The sequence below is a fragment of the Trichomycterus rosablanca genome, chromosome 2 (assembly GCF_030014385.1).
Source record: "Trichomycterus rosablanca isolate fTriRos1 chromosome 2, fTriRos1.hap1, whole genome shotgun sequence".
NCBI classification, from domain to species: domain Eukaryota; kingdom Metazoa; phylum Chordata; class Actinopteri; order Siluriformes; family Trichomycteridae; genus Trichomycterus; species Trichomycterus rosablanca.
The window spans coordinates 24895584-24915321 of NC_085989.1; the positions used below are offsets into that span (position 1 = coordinate 24895584).

The 19738-nt window shown below is 39.1% G+C and overlaps 1 protein-coding gene across 1 annotated transcript; it reads left to right on the top strand.

The window, feature by feature from the left end:
• The first annotated feature begins 98 nt into the window (after positions 1 to 98).
• Positions 99 to 15456, top strand: LOC134307321 (claspin). Its single transcript, XM_062990456.1, has 24 exons — positions 99 to 261; positions 2087 to 2201; positions 2417 to 2766; positions 2845 to 3012; positions 3358 to 3414; positions 3504 to 3576; positions 3663 to 3765; positions 3902 to 4407; positions 5280 to 5468; positions 5734 to 5885; positions 6144 to 6346; positions 6441 to 6493; positions 6606 to 6790; positions 7359 to 7851; positions 9189 to 9243; positions 9326 to 9410; positions 9489 to 9601; positions 10803 to 10964; positions 11502 to 11623; positions 11735 to 11856; positions 12590 to 12707; positions 12791 to 12861; positions 14083 to 14244; positions 15116 to 15456. Exons 1-24 carry the CDS (start codon positions 238 to 240, stop codon positions 15230 to 15232), a joined length of 3798 nt encoding a protein of 1265 aa, XP_062846526.1. The 5' UTR covers positions 99 to 237; the 3' UTR covers positions 15233 to 15456.
• Positions 15457 to 19738: the final 4282 nt, after the last annotated feature.

The following is a 19738-nucleotide window of genomic DNA, read 5'->3' on the forward strand; positions in this document are numbered from 1 at the left end:
TGCTTTCAGTGCTGCGCGCGAAGGATTGAAGCTTAATTTCTTTACGCCGTTCAGGCGGGAGACGGTTTTTATATCTAACCACAGTCTACAAATATATTTACTCACAGTGTTGTAGTTCATGTTTTTATAAAACTAACACACACCTCTTTCATCTGAGTGGTAGTTTTTTAAACTTGTTCTGTTGTAGTTTGGTGAGTTTAATGTGTTTTTGGACCGAGTAGCTGCACCGGACAAAAGATGAGCTTGCTTATCTCCCAGAGGGTAACTATGCACTCATGACATTGACTTTAGCTTTAGATTATTAATAGTCTTAGTATTTAGTAGTATGTGTGATTACATCGGTGTGTGTTTATTCATGTGCAGTGCAGAATCATATCAGAACCGCGCGCATTTAGTAATGGCTAACCTCCCTGGCTGCTGCTAACAAAAGTAGCTAGGCTATCTGTGTTTATAAAGGGCGCATAAACTTACAGGATATTTGGCAGTGAATTTGCGCTCATGTATTTGTTCTCTTGTTTACTTTAATATTGGTTTTAAGTCTTGGCTGTGTGTTAGATTAAAAACAAAACTAGTTTGTTTGGTATCATGGCTAGGCTCTTCCTATTTCTCTAACAAACTAAAGGTAGTTCAGGTTGGTAGTGGCCTAACGTTGGCTTCTTTACTTGGCTGTTTAAAATGAAATAAATAATTTTGGATAAGCTAATATACTGTCATATGGTTTAAACACCCCTGTTCAAATTCCATGTTTAGTAGGTCATAAGCTAGTGCATTCTTTACAGGGAACGTTTCACTGCACATTTTAACGTTAAATTATTGTTTATTTGTTAAACTTAAATCATTGTATAAAATGTGGCTTTTTTTCAATATTTAAAATTTAGGCAATGAAGAATTTGTGCCTCCAAATTTGAAGGAAACTTGGAAAATAATTTCTTCCTTGCAAAGAATGCCAACCTATAATCATTCTGAGCAATCAATAAAATTGACTTTAGTGCTGTATAATTAGTTTGTTAATTAAATATGAGTGATTTGACACTAATATTTCATGGCTCACATTAAAAAAAAGTACAACATATGTTGAAACAACAATAAATAAAAATACAATATTAAAATTATATTCTACATATGATAATATAATCATTAATTATTAGAATTGTAATTTAATAAGAGCATAATTTGTTGCATTATTCTGCAATGCATAATTCATGTCGATACTGATCAAACACTTACATAAGTAAGCTTTTTCCTTTACACGTTAAAAAACAGGACACTTTCACACTACATTTTTTAAAATCATAGTTATCCTGGTTTCGTTAACAGTGCCATGTGGTGTTAGAATAGGCTTTATATAGGTTTTAAACTGTATCTTGGCAATATGGGTTGTTGAGTTATTTGATATGATAGAGCCACATGTTAGGTTTAATTTGATGCTACACTTGTTTAATATATAATACAGGTTAAACCGGTGTGGGAAGAACAGCAAATTTCAATATCCACTTGGCTATTCATCCCCTTGCGTTCAATTAGGAATGCAAGTTTTGTCAAATTTTTTTAACTAATAACAACTGACATTAGTCAAAGGCTAACTGATAACTGACAACCTTATAAAGCCATTAAAATATAGAATGTATCAATAATTTTTATATCTTCAAGTGTATTTGCTTTACTGATGTGTAATGTAGTAAACATGGCAGTAAGGTAGAACAGTAAGATGAACATAAACACAGACAGTGGAACCAGTTCAGCATCAGGATGTAGATTTTATACAAAGTTTGTAGCAAATAGTTCATTACAAGCACTAACTAAACATGCTAATCATAGTTCATAGAGATGCAGTCGGTATATTAAAGTTCTTTCTGACATTAGTATAGTTATTATAAAATGGTAAGCAGAGTTTTGCCTTTATACTGTGCCATGATGCAAAGTACCCACATCATTTTTGCATACAGCAGCTGTTGATTTAGGCAATAATTGTACAAAGCAGCCATAACTAAGAGATTTATGCTTTATTATCACAAAGCTGTATTTGCCAACTGTTTAAACTGTTATCTACATAAGTTTGACATAAATGATTTGTTTCTAATGCTAGGCTGTCGATCTGCCTGATGAGAGCCCGAAGGCAGAAAGTGATTCAGACAGTGGTGTAGGCTCACCCAATGATGAGGCTATGACTGAAACCACTACTGGCACTGAGGCTCAAGGAGGTAACAAATAAACCATCAAACTTTACAGAGTTCATATTATGAGTGTTTTATCAACCAACATATACACTACAGGAAGAGAACATAGACATTTGGACTGGTAGCTCCTGACTTTTTAGTTCAAAATATGAAATCAGTGCAGAACTAGCTGGCAGACTATCATAACTACTAACTTGTGTGTATATATAATATTGTTCCATCTCGTTTGAACGTTTAAGCTCTAGATTCAGATGAGGAAGTCGTCATGACCCGAAAGCCACGGTCCCGGAAGGTGCTGCAGGATAGTGACAGTGATGGGGAGGAGGCTGTGTCTGGAATGGCTGAAGCTCTTGTCTTGGAGGAATCTAGTGTGGAGGGCAGTAGGACCACTGAGGATGAACCAATAAAGAAAAAGAAGGTGAAAAGAATTGCTCTAGACAGCGATGAGAGTGAGCCAGAAAAAGATGAGCTGCCAAGCAAACCTCACAAAGAAGCTAAAAAGAGGGACAAGTCACAGAGACGCAAAGAGAAGGAAAAGCGGAAAGGTGCCAAAGTGAAACGACATAAAGAGAAGGCCAACACTGCTGAAGTGGGTCAAATTTCGATGTTCAATAAATGTTTGTCAAAAAATAATTCGTTGACACTGATCAGAATTTATTGTTCTCAGGAATCCCAGTCCACATTACCCAAGGCTCTCAATGACAGTGGCTGCATGCTGGGTGATAATGATCTATTTGATGCTCAGCTAGAGGATGAAATATCTGAGGGAGAGATGGAAGAAGAGGAGTCTCTGGATGCCATTAGAAATGCTGTAAAACAGAAGGCCAAGCACAAGGTGATTAAGGGAAATTAAGGGTTAAATTGTTCCCGCTGAAACATTGGTGCACCTGACTAAGTTTGAATCCTGACCATGCCATAGTTGTTAGTTTAACAGAGCCCTACCCTTTGGGTTGAAGTACATGCCATTTATCTTCCTGTCCAGTCAAAGCAATTTTAGCCAATCATAGACATCTGTGAGCTCATGTTTATTTAGGGGTGTATTATTCTCCTCTTCACTTGAATGACCAGGTACTACTGGGTTGGCTAAAAGTAGTAAAAGCAATTCTACTCTGCACAATGGCAAAATATTTCGAACGTTGTTGTGCAAGTAACAGTTTGCTTATTCTCTTTTCTAAAGCAGAACTATTTAGCTGATTCCGAAGAGGATGAAGAGCAGGAAGACAAACCTCATCGTAAGGTAAAACATCTGACATTTCTGTTTTATTCTTTTTTGCCTTCTATTTTTCTTAGTTTATCAATGAAATCTGTTGTGTTTGGACTTCTCAGGAGAGAAAAGCTGCAAAGGCTAGTAAGGAGGCCATGAAGCATCTCCACAGTGAGAGTCAGCGGTTTGTTAGAGGTTAGTTTTACATACAAAACACCACCTACAACTGGGTTTTTTTTTCGAGAAATAAAACCCTTGTTAAATTAATTTTTTTCTTTCAGAGTCTAATATTGGGCTTCCATACCATATGCCAGAGCCCAAAGGCATAGACCAGTTCTTCAAGAGAAGAGTTCGCCCTGATGTGCCTGCTATGGCATTGTTAAAGTAGGCATATTTATTATACACATATTCAATTCTCAGCTTCAGTAGGCATTTTAAATACTCTATAGTAATGTATTTTTTAGGATTCTATATATTTCTTACAAAAAGTAATTGTATGAGTATTTTCCTCAAATTTAAGATCTGCCAAATACCAGGCCCGTATGTTGGAAACATCTGCAGCAGCATCCAACAAACACAACCAAGCTGAGGAACCAGAGCAGTTATCAAACCAGCAGACTGATGTGGGTGGACCGACTCCAGACAGCTCTAGCCAACAAAAAGAGGATATTGCAAATGAAGAGGAGACCCAAGCTGCTATTGAAACAGAACAAGTCCAAACAGGAATCGACGTAAATGCTGAGTTAGTGGAAGAGACTAGTACTACTCAGTTTGTGAAGGTTACTGAGATGGTTAAATCCCCCCAAAAGGACCATGAGGTGCCACTTGTTCAGCAAACTGAGTCTGGTACAGAACACTCTGCACAGGAAGGCTCTACCCTAGCAGATCAGGAGCAAATGGTGTCCAAACCTAAGAAGGATAAGCTGGCCAGACTGCGTGAACTGGGTTTGGTGCCGCCACCTGTAGCAAAGTTGTGTGCCGACGATGGAGCTTTTGTCCTGCTAGAGCCTCCGCAAGCAAATCCAGGTGAGAAAGTGGGGCTTTTACTGGGCAAAATTATTTTACTCATTCCTACTCAAATTGAGTTTCTCAAGCTCAGAATTTTTACACACAACATCTACATAACATACATACACATTAATGCAAAAAGAAATAGCATGTAGGCCTGCCACATTTAACTATCATAATTTGCTTAATCACAAATTCTTTTGGTCATGGTACGTAAATAGTTGATATTTAACAATTCTGAGGTTTTTTTAAATAGGTGTTTATAGATGTGATATCTATATTTTTAAATGATCATAGGTCATTTATACAGAAGATATGTCTTCTGTATGTCTTCTTTGCAGAACTGTTTTAATAAGCTATGTTGAAGGGTTTTTGAGCATGAACTGCCTGTTTAAGGTTTCGCCACTGCATCTTAATGGGATTCAGGCCAGGACTTTGATTCAGCCACTACAAACCCTTATATGTGTTGCTTTTGAGCCATTCAGATGTGGGCTTTTTTGTGCCTTGCAGCTCTCCCATGGAAGCCATTTTTGCCCAGTGTCTTTCTTATTGTGGAATCTTGTACATTAATTTTAATTACCTTTTTTACACAGGGCCAGGTAGGGCTGAACAGTATTTTACTTAAAAGAAATCATCATTTAAAAAGTGTTTACTGAAACGCTGATGAGGTAGCCGTAAAATTGTGCAGTTGGAAATGGCAGCACAAACAATGAAAATTGTGCCCAGTTGTCATGAAGACTGCATTTGTGTTAGATTACTGCTCTCATAATGGCTTACATACATACAAGTAATAGTAGAGACAGCAACTGTTCTCTTGTGTGCTTATACTTTGTGTACGTTTAAATCTGCTTGCCTCATTGTTCAGTTTTTGTGGTGTGTGTGTGGCTCAGCTCTGGAAGCCCTCAAAGAACGTTTTTTAAAGCACGTCCAACCAGTCGCTCGCTCAAAGGGAGAACGGTCAATGCACGTGAATGTTGTGAGAAAAGACAAAACTGCCTCTGGTCAGGAGGAGCTGCATGCTGAATCGATTACAGTCACTGTCAACAAGGAAGAAGAGGAACCTGTACACACTAAGCCAGGTACACTAACTATTAGGTTTCATATATGATTCCAGTATGGTGGGGTTTATCGGCTTTGTCTGTGTGGTCCACATGTATTTGGTTAATTTGCTAAAATTCTTGCTTTCTGGAATCTGTCAACAAAATGTACATTAGGACCAGATAGAGGGTCATCTATTGAATGACTCTGGTGGGTCACCATCCTACCAAGCAGGACTGAGAGAAGTCTAATTTTCTGTCAATCAGACCGTATTTTAAAGAGCAAGTGTGTCTTCAAATATTTCAGGAGAGAAACTGGTTTTACTGAAGTCTCGCCTGCAGCAGGCCATGGCTATCCATCGGCAGGAAGAAAGAGAACGCAGGGCTGCTCTTCATCGACTTGACAATGAAGATTGCGAGGAGGAGGAAGAAGAGATGACCGAGTCAGAGGATGAAGAGGTATCTGAGCATTTTTCACTTAACCTTTTTCAAATTTAAAAGCCAGGCACTGCTAAAACAATTTAGTTCTAAACCTAGAAGTTGTATGTTTACTTAAAACAAGAAAACGACTTAATTTAAATACGTTGTTTGAAAAATCTGCACCTATCTGCCAAAGTGGCCACGTGTAATATTTTGCCATGACTTTATATATGGTTTAACTTGTTTTTATTGTATTTTGTCTTCAATTAACATGTTTTTGCTCATGTCAATTGATAGGGGGTTGATGAGTTGTTGGGTGGTAATGGTGATGAAGAGGGAGAGAAGGCCGATGAGGGTGAAAGAGAGGAAGACGAAGATGGAACAAACCGAAGCAAGAAATCCAAAAGACCAAGCTTTCCCATTTTTAAAAGTCCATCTCCCACCCCAGATGCTGATGGAACTCTGATGCTGTTTGCAGGCAACTCCTGCTCCAGAACAGGGTAAGTGTGAGCTTGTGTTTCGGGTTTTTTATAAACGTAAAATGTATGTCTTCTAAATTTAATGTCTTTTTTTTTTTTTTTTTGGTCTTTTCAGGGATGGTGTGAGGCAATCTGAGCAAGCCTGTCAAGAAAATGACAGCAAAATGGGTAAGCAAAAGTCTGTCTGTCTTTCCTGTCCTTCTGTTCCATATGGCAGCTAGTGTAGTCTATGTTGTTTAGAAATATAATTAAAATATTGCTGGCCTTATGGGTTCTACAGAAGATGAGGACGCACTCTCCTTGACTAAGGACAACAGTCATAACAGCAGCTTTGAGTTGACAAGTTCGACACTGCCATCATATCAGCCTGTGAGCCGTGCTACAAGCAAAGGTCTTTCAGCAGCTGTGTTCCGTTCACCTTCACCTTGCTTCTTCAGACCCAGTTTTCTTGGATCAGCATCCAAGGTCAGTATAATAAAGTATTTACTGTCAATTCTTTTGCCATAGTAATAGTATTATAGGTCAGTTGTTTCTTGTATGCATTGTTATGGTGCGACAAGCTTTTTCCCATCCTTTTTGAGTGAGCTATGTTATTTAGCTCTCAAATCTCATTTTCCTGGCATATTCTTTTAATTTTTAATCTGGTCACATATTTAATGGCAAAAAGGCAATTACACCTCGGTGTCATTAATTATAACTATGCTTCAATTATGTTATTAATTATTAACTAACAGTATGCCTGGGTGGCACAGCGGTCTGTTACGCTAGTCCATCATCCATCAACTGGCCAGGCATCTACATGGACACGATTGGCTAGGTCCCATAATGGTTTGGTGTCCTATCCAGGCTGTGTTCCTGTCTTGTGCCCAGTGTTTCAGTGAAAATCAGACCTACAGCAACATTTATACTGTACATGGTTTCAAAAAGGTTCACATTACTTATTTGACAATTTTGTTTTGTTTGTTTTTTTTGTCTAAATGTTCAGATTATTATTGTCATGAATTTCTGTTTATTATTAATTTTTTCTATACAGAGTTCTGGTAAGATGTCTGAGCCCTCCCTCACCCTTCCTGTGGAGGATTCACAGGACTTGTACGGTGTCCCTTCCCCTGAGGGAGGAGACTCGCAGGGCCCATTTTCCTTGGAGGAGGACACACAGTCACAGCTGCTAGATGCTGATGGGTTCTTAAACGTAGGTCCACGTGGTGGCCCAAGCCGCTCACACAAAAGGCAGCTGCTGTTAGACAACCTGGATGAAAATGCTATGGACGCCAATATGGACGAATTGATAGGGCTCTGTTCTGGAGGCTTTGCCGCGGTTAGACAGAGTCAGACAGGAGCCGAGGACGAGCTACTGGGTCTTTGCTCCGGAAACTTCTCCACCCAACCTGCGAGAGCCAGCAGACCCAGAGAGGAGCTTAGAATGCTGGAGGCAGAACAAAGAGTTGAGGGCAGTCGTGGAAGCTCTGATACTGATATGGATCAATTGCTTGATTTCTGCTCAGGAAAGTTCACTGGCAGCCCTGGTAAGTTCACTGGCAGCCCCCATAAACAGCTATTTCGGTCTATTTGATTAACACACTTCTAGTGTTTATACACTGTCAATCATCATCCGTTACTAAATTTATATTTGCCAAATAGCTGTACAGCAAAATTGACATTGCATGTATACACAGTGTGTGTATACATGCAGAGTGTACACTGACTAGGCATAACATTATGACCACTGAAGCACTAACATTATGACATGAAGTGAATAACATGAATTATCTCCATCATGGCACCTGTTAGTAGGTGGGATATATTAGGCAGCAAGTGAACATTTTATCTTCAAAGTTGATGTGTCGGAAGCAGGAAAAATGGACAAGCGTAAGGATTTGAGCGAGTTTGACAATGGCCAAATTGTGATGTTGACGACTGGGTCAGTGCATCTCCAAAACTGCAGCTCTTGTAGGGTGTTCACCGTCTGCAGTGGTCAGTATCTATCAAAAGTGGTCCAAGAAAGGAACAGTGGTAAACCGGTGACAGGGTCATGGGCGGCCAAGGCTCATTGATGCACGTATGGAAATGAAGGCTGGCCCGTGTGGACACAGACGAGCTACTGTAGCTCAAATTGCTAAAGAAGTTAATGCTGGTTCTTATAGAAATGTGTCAGAATACACAGTGCATTGCAGTTGCAGGGCTGTTTTGGCAGCAAAAGGGGACCAACACAATATTAGGAAGGTGGTCATAATGTTAGGCCTTATCAGTGTATATATTTGTGTAAAGAATATTTGGTTGGCAGTGGTAGCCTAGTGGTTAAGGTGCTGGATTAGTAATTAAAAGGTCACTGGTTCAAGCCCCACCACTGCCATGTTGCTGCTGTTGGGTCCTTTAGCAAGCCCCTTAACCCTCAATTGCTCAAAATGTATACTGACACGGTACTGTAAGTCGCTTTGGATAAAGGCGTCTGCTAAGTGCTGAAAATGTAAATGTAATGGTTTACTTCTGACACTGTACGTACTGGAAAAAAAAAAAAATTGACTCACTACCTTAACATTTACATAATCTGTTAGTTAGCCATGATACATTTTCATTTACATTTTCAGCATTTAGCAGACGCTTTTATCCAAAGCGACTTACACAGTGAGCGGAACACAATGAGCAATTGAGGGTTAAGGGCCTTGCTCAGGGACCCAACAGTGGCAACTTGGTGGTGGCAGGGCTTGAACCGGCAACCTTCTGTTTACTAGTCCAGTACCTTAAACACTGAGCTATCACTGGCCCATGATAATAGCCATTGCAGATGACATGGCATTAAGAATTAAACAAACAAACTTATGACACTGGTATTTTCAAATAATTTGTCTCTGCTCTCTTGTAGCTGCTTCTCCAGTGCAATCTGTCACAAGCCTGCCTCCTGATCAGAAGAACAACCGGTAAAGTCAATGCCTTAATCTGCATATCATTTCTTTCATTATTAAACAGTGTGGTCGAACTGACACTGGTCTGTTTTAATAGGAACAAGGTAGAAGAGGGTGAAGAAGAGGAAGAAGACAATTGTGAGTTTCGGCTCATGTCCGATGTAGACAGCAACAGTGAAAAGGTAAGGGGCGAGTGTGACGTTTTTGTAATATATAGAGGAGTCATGGGTTACATGTTATGTTTTTTTTTCCCCCACCAGGATGAGCTCGAGGAAGACTCAGAGGCTGATGAAGAGAATGAGGATGAGGTAGAAGAGCAAGAGGATGAGGAAAGGGATGCAGTCTTTGGACAACGCCCAGGCAAAAGGAAGATGTAAGTCATGTTAATTGTAATTAATTGACTTGATTTATGTACTAGTCTAAAAAATTGAGGATTGGGAAAATAACTAACATTCAGCCCAATGTTGGTGTGTAACAATCTCTATATAGTATTGAACAACTTCAGTCAGCTTACTCCTGAGATGCATCTATTTAGCAGTTGATAAATGGACACCCACCCATCTATAAGCCAAAACATTAGGATCCCCCCCCCCCCCCCCCCCCCCAAAAATGCATAGCCGTCCCTATTTCTAAATGATTGTGGAATATTACAACATGGCATTATAACAAACAAACAAACATAACGATTGCTTGTCACAGTCAGGGTTATGTCAAATGTGTACTAGAAGTAACCACCATCAACACGTGTTAAATTCAGCAGACCTGATGAGGAATTAAGGCCAGATCATTATAGCCAAACAAATAGATTTAGGTATTTACAATACAGCAAGGAGTGATCTCGGCCACAAACCATGAGCCTATGCTGTCAGGTACAACTGACAGAATAGCTACTGATGACCTGCAGGTCATTTTAATACTGTGGAGGAGGTGAATGTGTCGAACTCTTATGTGTGTAGTGCTGTGCAGTTGTAGGCCATGCCTTACCCCAGTTCACTGTCAAAAACACCTACAATGGGCATCCAGGCATCAGAACTGGACATCGGGGCAATTAATTAATTAATGTTTTCTCAATTATCACTTTTCTCAATGATCACTTGGCTGGGCTTGTATGCACATTTTCGGCAGTTAGCAGACGCCTTTATCCAAAGCGACTTGCAGTACTGTGACAGTAAATTGTCTAAGCAATTGAGGGTTAAGGGCCTTGCTCAAGGGCCCAACAGTGTCAGCCTGGCAGTGGTGTGGCTTGAACCAGCAATCTTTGGATTACTAGTCCAGTACCTTAACCACTAGGCCACAACTGTCCCTTTTACCAGCTATCGTGATGGTACTGTAGGATGAATTACTTTAGAACCTACAGAAGTTGAAGGACCTGCGGTTAAGTCCTGTTACCAGATACCACAGGAGTCTTTTAGAGAATAAGGTGTTTTAACAGCATATTGGACATGTGTGTACACTCATTTTAGTAATGGCATAATGGCTTACCTTTTTTATACTTTAAATAAAATGTTTATTTAACCTGTATATGTGTCAGTAGTTAGTAACTACAAGTTGATCTTGTTACTCTGTGTCTTTAGAAAAATGACTGACTTTGTGGATTCTGAGGCTGAGCTGTCAGGCAGTGACCTGGGCAGTGAGGACGAGGACGAAGAGGGAGGTGACGAATATGAGGAAGAGGAGCTACAGGAAGATTTGCCATCAGATGAGGAGCTGATGGACCAAGTCAACAAAATCCACATGTAAGAATACATGATGGGAAGAGTTATATTTCTGTGTCTAAGTATAGCAGCTGGTGAGCTTTCACAGGAGATGCGTGTTAAATATTTTTGTAAAAATAATTGTAAAAGATAAATCTGCATGTTATTGCTTCCAAATTGTAGTTTTAACATAGGAATCTTTACTGACTTGCTTAATCAGAAATATACCTGTACACTGACATTTTTGATATGTACAGTTTCAATGAAGCCTGAATGTTAATGAAAGAACGAACAAAAAGTATCAAAGCTATACAGCGTTTAATAGAAGTATATATAAATGTAGAATGTATAGTCTTCAACATGGAGATAAGAAATTACAGTTTAAAACGTTGGTTATGGAAATGTGTACATTCATTCTGTTATTTACAGTGTAGTTGCTTCAGTGATGACATGCAGTGTCACAGACGTACCACTAGGCGGCAGTCAATACTAGAAAATAGGCTTAACTCAAGTGGTTCGAATAATTGATAGTGCAGTGTATTATAGCCTGTACTCTAAGCTGTGTGTGTGTGCTTTTAGGAAACAGGTGCTTGATGACGACAAGCGTAAACTGCGCTTATATCAGGAGCGTTACCTGGCTGATGGAGACCTGCACTCAGACGGACCTGGTCGAGAGCGACGCTTTCGCTGGAAAAACATTGGTTGGTTTAAACCCATTGCAGAACTTGTTTCTTAGTTGATAATGAACCTGTAGGTAGGAATAGAATTGTTTTATAATTGTGTTTTTTTTTGTATGTTCGCCTCACTCTTAGATGATAACTTGGAGTTTGGAATAACTGGTGAGGGTGAAGAAGAGGAGGAGGATGAAGTGGATCAAAGTGAGCTGCAGAGGCACAAGGAGAGGGTAGAAAGGGAGCAGTGGCTGCGAGAGCAGGTATGAGCATTTCAATGCATAATAATAAGTGTTATTGTATGTAGGGGTGCATGGAACAGCATTTAATTGTTGTATAGACATTAAAATCGAACTAAAAAAAAATTCTGCGGTTATATATCTGTTCTATATATAACAGTCTATAACAAGTGTAACTTGTGTTGTCTAGATCAGCCTTTTTTATTCAGTGTGCTTTCTGGTTTTATCTGGGCTGCCTTTGAAAATATTCTTACATTTTTAGAGGCTCATTCTTTTAAGGACCATGTGTGTGTGTATGTGGGTTGTCAGTGATTCAGTGTATGTTTGTTAAATACATTTTACACTGTGGTGACTCCAGAGTATGTGTACTTTTAAAGGGTGCTGTGGCTGAAGAAAGGTTGAGAAATGCTGGTCTAGATACTTCCAACTCCTACTGAAGTCATTTTTAGATGCCACTTCAGGCATTGCTTTTGGCACAGTGCTGTTCATGCCTATTAGTACAAAATATGCTGATTTTCTGGCATCATGTTGGTTTCTGATTGAATAAAAGAGCTTCATTTAAAAAAGCACCCTGACACACACAATAGACAATGATCATGATAACGGTGCACCTCCTATGGTGTTGGCTTACTGGAATCAGTAAACACATTGGCCAAAACACTTCAGACAACCCACCTGCTACAAATCTACAAAGCCTTTCTTTCAATTTTTTAAAGTGTAAATTGCTTTTTGAGACCAATGTTCTGTTTCTTTATAGTCTGAAACAGCTAAGAGAGATGAGGAACTAGAGGAGGATGAGGAGAAAATTGGAGAAGACGACAGCCAGTTTATGAAGCTTGCAAAGAAATTTACTGCTAAAGCACTCCAGAAGAAAGGTCAGTGTCTCAACATGTTGTGTATTTGTGTTTCTGTCCCTTAAGTATGTACATTAAAGGTCTAAACGCTTTGCTGTTTGCAGAGCTTCCTGCAGTGCCTGTGCAAAGCAAGGTCTCAAACACCAACCCATTTCAGAAGCCCTGTCAACCTGTGGTGAGTACAATGTGTGACCTTCTGGTTATGCATGCTTTATGCATTCTTTAATGAGGACGCTTGGGTGGCACACAGCGGTAAAAACACGCTAGTTCACTCCTGCTGGGTTCTGGAGTTTGAATCTCAGAAGTGTTATTTGCTAGGTGGAGGGGAGGGTGGCCAAAAAGCCTAGCCATTGGAAGGTGCACTTAGTACCGGTCCCAATGCTACATGAAATAAGGAGCGCTGCGTTAGAACAGGTCCTGTGTAAAAACTGTGTCGAGGTCAGGTATGATGACCAGAATGATTGCTGTGGTGACCCCTGAATGCAAGAGCAGCTGACAGACACAAAAACAATTTTTTGTCTTAGTGTTATGAAATGTTTTTTCTTTAAAAATTCCTTATTACATTACATAATCTTTATAAGCTAGAAGAAGAACACGCTAATTTTTCATATATACATATACACGTGTACAGTGGGCGGCACGGTGGCTAAGTGGGTAGCTCTGTCGCTTCACAGCAAGAAGGTCCTGGGTTCGATCCCCAGGTGGGGCGGTCCAGGTCCTTTCTGTGTGGAGTTTGCATGTTCTCCCCGTGTCTGCGTGGGTTTCCTCCAGGTGCTCCGGTTTCCTCCCACAGTCCAAAGACGTGCAAGTGAGGTGAATTGAAGACACTAAATTGTCCATGACTGTGTTTGATATAACCTTGTGAACTGATGAATCTTGTGTAATGAGTAACTACCGTTCCTGTCATGAATGTAAGCAAAGTGTAAAACATGACGTTAAAATCCTAATAAACCAACAAACAATACATGTGTACAGTACAATTCAATTTTTTTTCCCGCATATCCTAGATTGTTTGGAAGCTGGGGTCAGAGCACAGGGTCAACCATTGTACGGCACCTTTGACAGGCTTAAGGGCCTAGCTCAAGGGCCCAACAGTGGCTGCATAGCAGAACCTGGATTTGAACCGACAATCTTGCGATTGATAGCCCAAAGCTCTATCCACTAGGCTTCCACTGTCCCTAATCTAGTCTGTTAATTTATAATTGTGACTTTTCAGACATTATAGACTGGCCACAAACATTTGTATTTCTAATAGGTACCTATGAGCACCTATTTATTTATTTATTTGTAAAGTTGAATAGATTTTCAGAAGCAATTTACTACAATCTTCCACACCCTATCATAAAAACAGCTGTTTTATTTTGCTATTAAATTTAAAATATTTTTTGGTCATTAGGTGAAAAGAGGATCCCTGCTTAGTCAGCCACGGGCAGTGCTGCAAAAACTTGCCAACATTTCTGATGGCAACCCTCTCGCACCAAGAAACACTCGAGGATTCCTCTTCCAGACACTGTCCCCAGAGAAGGAGCCACCTGCATCTACCAGCCCCAAGAAGCAGGTATTTTACAACAAAGCTTTAAATAAGACCTGATACAGCTAATAATATTAAGTTTGTTTAAATAGCATTGTTTTTAATTACGTAACAATGTTCAGCTCTGTATTTTTTTACCACCAGGGGGCATTAAAGTGTTATGGCATTATTAAGAAGCCTTGGTCGGTTAAGAAGTCGGTGTTTACAAGCAGAGTTAAGCTCTTAAGTGTTGAAAGAAATCAGTTAGATATATCCAAAAGGTTTGGATTTGTTTGATCCATTTAATAATGGTGATTATAGACTAGTTTTCTGCAGTATTGTAAGCTGAACATTCCAAAAACAGTGTTTTTTTTCCAGTCTAATCAATCTTATATCAAGACAAAAATTAAGCGTTGATCAGATGGCTCAGCAGTCTTATGGGTCCAAGATTTTTTCACGTGTTATATGTCAGTAAGATGATCGTCACTAAGAACGTTGTTTAAAATTACCAGTTAAATACATTTCAGTCTGGATATGTGCTGCTATACTGCTTTATTTAACACTGTACTGCTATACTGCTTTAAAATATCATCATGAACTAAATTTATTTATTTAGTTAGTTTTGGAGAGTATCATGGACGACTCTGCTATTTATCTAATTTGTATTTGGAATATTATATAATAAACCATATTAACTTTGACAGTTTATCATAACGCATCAGCAACAAATGCTTCTTTCCACGTTCATTTACACTGTTTTATCACTAACTTCAAACCACAATTTGATAAACAATAACTCCACCATAACTTAGTGAACTGTAGATGTAAACTGTACTATTTCATTTAAATCCTATTTGTGTAGACTTTTAAACTGTCTTGGCAATGTTCCTTCATTTTTTATCATTCCTGACTTTTACAGTTGAAGAAACGAGGTCAGACTGGGTCCCTGGCCCCTGCTGCAAAAAGGCCATGCCGAGAGAACTCCGTGAAGCCCACTGGCCCTCCAAGAAGTATTTTTAGTTTTTTGGAAAACTAAAGCTATTAAGTCTTCACACCTCCAGCAAGCCTTGTATTGGGTGGGCTGCCATATGTCTGCTCTGCCCACTTCATTTTTTGTAATGTACTTGATGTCCTGTGGGGTTTTGGTCCAACTTTTGTAGTTTACTAATTTTAAATGTTTTATCATGTAAATATTGTGATTTTATTGCTTTATTTTTGTTTGTTGTAAAGTTGTAAATTAAAAGCTTATTGTAAACATGATTCTGCATATCAGGTTTCTATGCAAATGCTAAGCTGAATGTTGAATGTCTTACAGATTATTTTAGTTAACAGTACATGGATCATATCTACATTTTCTTTTTTAACACACACTCAGTGCATTTATGTTCACAAACTAATCTGGTGTGCAAAAAATCTAATTAAAGGGGTAGCCTGCACATCTGTTATCATCTCTAATGGGAAAACCTGGCCTTCATAAGTCAAACGGTAGTGCATTTTATTCAGTAGTCCCTCAAAGCTGTCTGTTTATTTTCCAGCAATGATCATTTAATAATTTACCTGCATCATTACTTGATAAATGAACTATTGCTTTTAATTAGCTTTTTCTAATTCTACTGTCATGAACATATGCTTTTCATGTGCTTACACAGGTTCTTGGGGTTTAATTATCTATTAGCATTAAACAGTCTGACCTTGGACTGAATTTGTTGAAATGCCCTATCCTGGGCCTTAAAGGTTCATCATTTGTAAATTATTATTCTCACCATTGAATGGTAATTTAATTTTTTTTTCTGAGATGGCATAGTAATCCAACAATTAATTAGCAGCATTTGCTTCTTTGAGGTCATACATGATGTGTTTTCTTTTTGGAATGTTGTAGACATACATCTGAGAACTCCAGAACACAAAACTTGAAGTTTAAAAATGTCTTGATTATTAAGTGAATAATTTAGCATGTGCTAAATATCCATCCGTCCCTCAATCCATGTGGCCTTATCCTACTTATTTTAGTCATTATGCTGTCTTTGGTTCACTGTGGGTCTTGATCTTATCTGAGTAGGTAGGAAGAAAAACAGCCTTAACATGATCATACTAATTCACTTTTAAATCCACTGGGAAATTTAGATTGACCAATACACAATTTTTTGGCATGTGGCAGGAAATGCATGTGGACATAAGCAGCATGACAAACTCCACAGACAGTAAGGTAGTCATCTGTCCACTCATTTTCAGGAAATTTGGTAATGCCCTTACTCTAATTTATGATAAGTGTCCAGTTGGAAAATGGAAAAAATACTTAAATTACACTCTGAATTCTGTCATACAAGTACTATACTGATTAAAAAAGGTTGAACCATTCTTAATGCAAATCTTTTCTTTTTTCAAAGGAGTTAGGAAGGTTAATAGAGCAGTGGTAGCTCAGCGGTTAAGCTACACCAGTGCAGAGATTCGAAAATCGGCGTTGCCACCGGTTGGCTGGGCACCATCTAGCGGGCATAATTGGCAGTGCCTGCAGCAGACACGGTTCTGCTAGGGCGGGATGACCGAACTATGTGGGTGGGGTCTTCAAACGCTGTGTAAGGACCCTGATTGGCAGATACAGGTGCCTGTGCAGAGTGCATGGGTGAGGGAGGATTCTGTTGAGGGCTGTGTGCGGGTCAGAGGAGGTGTGAGCAGCAATATACCCACCTCGACTGCAATCGGGGATCCTCCAGCAGCGGAAGACAAAATGACTATGCTAAATTTGGAGAAAGTGGGAGAAAATGCATAAATAAAATAGAAAAAAGCACCACCACTAAGTTGCCACTGTTGGGCCCCTGAGCAAGACCCTTAACCCCCAGTTGCTTAAATTGTCGTAATTGTAAGTCGCTTTGGGAAAAGCGTCTGCTAAATGCTGTGAATGTAAATTAATAACTACTTGGCAGTCTGCACTCCACAACTTCATGTAGTTGTCATGATGTAAATGGGATGAACACTGACGGTGCTCCATTATTCTAATAGTTTAAGCAGTACTCATAAGGGGAAATTTTCATTCTTGAATATGGAAACAGCATCAGAAAACTGTACAATAGGGTTCACTTAATCCTGTAAACTCCCCTTATATTTGTTGACTGCTATACAATTTTGCATAGCAATTACTAGACCTAACAATTTCCACTAGATATTTATATCATATTCATTTCATTTTCATGTTTTACCACTACCACACCCCTGATAAAGCAGTGGCAAAACATGAAACTAAAATAAATCCTGTCCGATTTCCCAGGAATCAATGCAGTCCTCTGGACAGGACACCAATTTATCATGAAGCCCTTTTTGTTATTTTGACCACCACTTGTATTAATGGATCCTTTGGGCTGCTTTTAGACCTGTTTTAATAAACACCACTTGAAATGAATAAGAAATAGTCTTAATTAGCAGCAGAGTACAGCATCTATAATGTAATCCATCTTGACAGAGGATGTTTGAGGATGATGCTACATGCCTTAGTGAGCAGCTGAGAAACCAGTCAGTCAGAGCTAACCACCAGCTTTTGAGTTTAAGATTCAATGGCAACAAAAGCACCACACCCTCAAGCTGCTGGCTGACAGCTTAAAAGTTCAGTAACTGCCACTGACAGCAGTGCCGTGGGCTCATGTGAACTCTAATATGCAGCTGAACTGATGCAAATGGATTATTAGCTACTGCAGGTTGTTATTTACCAAACCAGTACTAATATTTAGTGCAGCCTTTTTATGTTAAGGGTTTTTTAAATCTAAATCTAGTAATGGTTGTGAATAATAATCATAGAATGTTGGGTATTTTTATCTCGGTAAGTACAAGCTGTACTCCTCACGCCTCCCCAGCTTGTTTGGTTGAGGGCGCCGATGCTGCATGTGATGGGGCCGTGGGGCTGCCTCTCTGTTTGATGTATTTTTTATGTGTTAAGGCTGCTATTGAGATTAGGGTTTGGCGAACAGGGCCTGAAGGTGTTGCACTTGAATGGGGATGTTGTTGGAGCTTGTCATGGGACAGGGAGGCAATGTGCTTACTGATTCTGTGTGATGTGCAAAGAGCAAAAACTGTCACACAGCCAAAAGTCTTTATGGCAAAGCACTGATGATGTCCTCAAAAACTCGACAGCAACAAACTGATTTCATCAGGACACACTGACAACAAAGTAGCTTTAAAGAATTGGTCATTTACGTGAGAAATGTTCTTTCTTTATTTATTTATTTTCTCTATTGTAGTTTAAACTCACATGATAATTAATCCACAAATAATTGTAATGATTGGTTCTTAAGCTATCATCAAAACTAAAACCATTGTCATCAGACATTTAAATTTACTATATTGCTGGGATGTGTCTATAAAGCAGGGTTTATCAACAAGGGATCACAAGTGAGCCTAAAAGCACCCTTGAGTGATCCATATACCTACCAGACTATAGCAACTCCAGCTTATGTCATATAACAGCCATAAAAAACAACTAGAGTCAGCATACATTGATGAGCCAAATAATCAAAACCACCTAATATGCTGTCAAAACAGCTCTGACCCATCAGGACATGGACAACACAAGAAAGTCCTGTTGTATGTAGTACCAGGACATTAACAGCAGTTCTATTTGGATCGTCTTACAGTGCATCCTGATGTCATTTCTTCTGCAGGTAAATGATGCACACATACCTGGCATTATGTTCAGTTGCCAGGCTTTAATTGCATTACAGTTAGTAAGATATTTCATGTTTTGTTTGTCAATTTCATTTCATTTGTTAATATACATCTATTCCTGCAACACATTCCAAAAAAAGTTGGGACGGGCGCAAAGTCAACAGGTGATTGTAATCATGATTTGGTACAAAAGCAGTATCCGTGAGTGGTTCCAATGATTGGCAAAGGATGTCCAATTTCTCAACAAATACAAGGAATAAAGAGCAAGAGCATAAGGCTAAGCTGAACACCTATGATCTCTAATCCCTCAGATGACACTGCATTAAGAACCGTTATTCATCAATAGCTGATGTAACCACATGGCTAGAGATTACTTCTGTCAAACACTAGTACTGCAATATGAAGTTACATTCACAAATGCATCTGAGATGGACCGTCTTACAGTGTATTGTGGTTCAGAAGAAGTATTTTTTTTTTTTGGATAAAATAGATGCCTTGAGCTGTGGACCAAAAACAAAAGGACTATCCAGACTTTCCAGAATCAGTCATAGTATGGGATTGTGTCAGTACCCTTGGTAGATTACTATTCTGTGACGGCAGCATTATTTCAGAAAATACCGTAAGATTTTAAAGCAACATATGTTGCCTTCAAGAAGACATCTATTCCAGTGACATCTATGCATTTTTCAACACAACAATGTAAAACCACATGCTGCACACATTACAAAGGCATGGCTGTGAAACAAGAGGGTATGGGTACTGGACTGGCCTGTCTACAGTCCTTCCATGTCCCACAACAATTATGTGGAGAATTTTGAAACAAAAAATGTGAAAACAACAACCACATACTGTTGCACACCCTAAGAATGAGACAAAATAACACATGAAA

Excerpts from the sequence above, each read along its gene's own strand:
- LOC134307321 (XM_062990456.1), top strand. The coding sequence starts at position 238 with ATGAGCTTGCTTATCTCCCAGAGG. Across the intron at positions 2,767-2,844 it reads AGAAGGCCAACACTGCTGAA|GAATCCCAGTCCACATTACC; the intron begins GTGGGTCAAATT and ends TATTGTTCTCAG. Across the intron at positions 12,862-14,082 it reads AGAAGCCCTGTCAACCTGTG|GTGAAAAGAGGATCCCTGCT; the intron begins GTGAGTACAATG and ends TTTGGTCATTAG.